Source organism: Hetaerina americana, unplaced genomic scaffold (genome assembly GCF_022747635.1).
Source record: "Hetaerina americana unplaced genomic scaffold, ioHetAmer1.1.p SCAF_46, whole genome shotgun sequence".
Taxonomy (NCBI): Eukaryota; Metazoa; Arthropoda; class Insecta; order Odonata; family Calopterygidae; genus Hetaerina; species Hetaerina americana.
The window spans coordinates 1,792,690-1,796,314 of record NW_027287052.1 but is presented as its reverse complement, the minus strand read 5'-3'; the positions used below and the strand labels follow the sequence as shown (position 1 = coordinate 1,796,314).

General features: G+C 42.2%; 1 protein-coding gene across 1 annotated transcript; it reads left to right on the top strand.

Moving 5' to 3' along the window:
- Positions 1 to 375: 375 nt before the first annotated feature.
- LOC139693292 (uncharacterized) lies at positions 376 to 3,321 on the top strand. The gene is made up of 3 exons (XM_071591405.1): positions 376 to 471; positions 1,304 to 1,525; positions 2,704 to 3,321. Exons 1-3 carry the CDS (start codon positions 439 to 441, stop codon positions 3,319 to 3,321), a joined length of 873 nt encoding a protein of 290 aa, XP_071447506.1. The 5' UTR covers positions 376 to 438.
- The last annotated feature ends 304 nt before the right edge of the window (positions 3,322 to 3,625 follow it).

The following is a 3,625-nucleotide window of genomic DNA, read 5'->3' as shown; positions in this document are numbered from 1 at the left end:
TTTGAACCGAATCTCTCAATGTCCGGCCGAGTGCTTTAGCCAGTTAAGCTAGCAGAGTTCTCTCACACTCCGATATTTTAGGGACTTTATAGGGAACAAAGTTTTAAGTTTGAAGTAGACTTTTATTACTCCAAATCGATGTTTGTTATCATTTTACAAGCGCATAACACTAAAGTATCCACTTCATCGATTAACTTGATGGAAATCAGTTGATATTTCTGAGGAAATCATCTATTTTAAATGTTTTGCTCTCTTCCCAGGCTGCCTCCCATTGGTGATCAAAGTGACTTCTTGTCGCTGTGTAGCAATAATGGATGGGTGTCACCGCTTGAGGTGGGCTCATCAGATTTCTCCCAGGCAGGGCATAGGAGGGACCTGGCTGCGTGCAAGGGTGCTCTGGGAATTTGCAACAGTGATGTCAATGAGCAGCATCACAACATGTCAAACGGCTTTGACTTCAGCCAAGGGGAGGTGAGTGATTGTGGTCGGTCCATTGATAAATTGATAATTTCAGTTGTGACTCACATTTTTGAATTGAGGTCTCAGTTGCACTTCAGTCTATTAGAATTATTACATGCTAGTTGAGCCTCTCATCGTTTTATGTGCTTTTATTTATCGAATGACTTTTACTGTGAACCATTCTCCCAAAATAGTAGTAGCAGGGAGCAAGAAATCATTCTGTCATTGCCAACTCTTGGGTGACACCGAAATAAATTTTCAAAGTACAGTGGGACCCTGTATTTGCACTTTTCTTGGGACCCCAAAAAAAAGCTTGAGTTGTGGAAAAATGCCAGTTAAAGGAAAAGGAGAAATTTCACCTTTACATGCTTATTTACTGTAGTGTAGGTAATAATAAGAAACAAACAATATGTAAAAGAGCAAGGTTATTATTTATCCCTTAAACTAAAGCTCTTTTCGAAGGATTCTGCATTCTTGGGTTTCAGAATCCTTCAAACCACAGCCGCGAAAACCTACGCAGCCATGTATAGCTCTTCTCATTTATTTATATGTGATGAATGAAAATGACAAAAGCATTTTGAACATATCGGATGCATAAAATAGTTCTCGATTCCCAATCTCAAGCAGTAGGGGTATTCTTGTGGAAACAAGGGCGTGTAATAAATATGCTTCATACAAACTTCTCTGCGTGTTTCTCTCATAACTTAAAAAATGCCCACTCACTATATTCTGTGCGCATGTAATGAAGGCTAGTGAGAGAATGCTGGGTTGGGAAAACTCCACGGCCTTAAACGCCTTGAATTGCGGCAATACATGCCCTCCCTCCTTGTTTTCCTTTCTCTAGGTTTCCCACATGGACATGGGGTGCATGGGAGGGTCTGGCGGGTTGGCTGCCATCCTTGGTGGAGATATAGTAGATTTTGCCCTACAGGGAAGGAAGTCTGGTCTGGATGAAGATGCAACGGCTACTGCAGTTGCGACTGCTAACCTCATTGGTCTTTCACAACTAGATGGTATGGGGATTGGCTTCCCACTGCATGGTGACACCTTCCCTGACCATCTCCAAGTGAGTAATTTGTTACTTTTCCTGGGGCGATCTCCTCATAGGCTTATGTAATTAATGTTTTAACCTTGATAAGGTTAAGGTGATGTGGTGCCATTGCACTGCTATATCTAGTCTTTATGTTTTCCTAAACATACAGGAAGGGTAGATTATGAGAAATCTAATAATCAGGATGAGCATTTTTTATGCTAAATGCTATTTTAATTTCTATGCTAATACTTCATATGTTCTTGTATCATTCCTCATTTTTTTCAAGGCAGATTGTTTCATGGTAGCTCGGTTGACAGTCCATTCATCTTTGCTTGCACGTCAGGGCATTTAGGATGCATTTGCCCAAATATATGTGGTTCGTTCAATAAGTCCTGACGAAAAAATAGAAAAACATAATTTTGGGTAAATTTTTTCCATTTTTCAATATAATCTCCTTTTTAAAATATTTGGAGAAATGCTTGGGAAAGTATAGGGAGTACTGCACGGCAGCTCCTGCTTTCCCCAAAATTTCTTTAACTATTTTAAGCCGTCCAAAAAGTAGGATTTTGGAAAGTCCTCAAAATAGGCATCTGTGATGGCGATGACCTGAACATGTGAATTGTTTTCCTGCGAGTCATTTTTTTCAATTTTGGAAATCAAGTAATGTCACTAGGGTTAAATCTTGTGAGTACGATGGATGCTGTAATAATTCAAACTTTAATTGTATGATTTTTACCATCAAAATTGCCTTGATGGAAGAGGATTTATATTCTTTGTGGAGTGAGGACGTTTATCTCGATTTCTTCGCTCAATGAGTGCAATAACAATTCAAACTAAGTTCCATTTATCATTTGTCCTTTTTGCAAGTAATTGATGTGAATGATTTTTTGTGTTCTCCCAAAAACTGTGGCCATGACCTAGTCGGCTGATTTTACTGTCTTCTTCTTCTTTGAAGTGGATTGTAACTTAATGCATGCCACGGGGAAGTGTTATTTTCTTCCTGCTCTTTTTGATGTGTACTGAAATTTTGATTTTTTTACTTGGTCTTGTTAAAGTTTGCCATAAAATTCATGACCAACAGTTGAGCTTAAAAATACCATTTCATTGAAATGAGTGTAATGAGGATTAAGTTTGATCATTGTCTCCTGGAAGCCGTGGAGTATTGTGCCCAACTGCATGTGTGACGTTAACTCTCTCTTTCCACTCTACAGGCAAATGTTCCCATGATGCCCTCAGCCCAGCTGCACCCTCTGTTGCATTGTGGTCCTGATTCGCAGCCACCACCGCCACCTCCCTCGCTACAGAAGGGACTGGACGTTGCCGCCAGTATCTCGTCTTCTTCCATCATCCCCTCCTCCTCCTCCTACTACCCCTCCTCATCCTCTTATGCCACCAGCCAACGCCTCTCAGGGGCCTTCTCACAGCCTCCTCCGCCCTACTGCAGCCCTGCCATCACCTCAACCAATAGTGCCCTTCGGCACACTGTGGTGGTGTCATCGTCCTCTGGCAGTGGAGGGGGGAGTGCCGTGCCGTCATCGAGGTCGTCACCCCCATCTACGGCCAATGTGCTCCTCGCAGACCTCTCCCCGTCCTCTGACTCTGGGTTCCCCTCTCCCCTCTCCCTCTACTCTCCGTCATCCTGTGAGTCAACCCCTCCCACCAGGACTATGAATGGACTCTTGGGGATGGACAATGTGACACCCTCTGCCCTTAACTCCATGGAATACGGCCACCAATGTACGTGGAGCCTTCTCTTTCCTCGCACACCTCTACTGTTCTCCCTCTTGCATGTTGATGTTTCCAGTCTATTTTATGAAATTTTGGATTGATATTGATATTTAATTTCATGCTCCCATGTGAGCAGAAAGTGTTCCCTAGGCCTGCCTTTCTTCTTCTCTTGGGCTATTCAGAGAGCTATGTCCTACCCTCTGAATCCTGGAATAATACAGGGTGGGGAAACATAACTTCCTTTTTTGAAAGCGTTTTGCATTTGATAAAAGGAAGTTGTTGCCGCATCCTGTTTGTGTCAAGACTAGGGTCAAACTAGTTTACCTTCCATAAAATGTTATTTATTCTCATAACTGCAGCTCCCATGTATTAATAGCCCCAGTCCCACTTTCAAGTCCCTTTTTT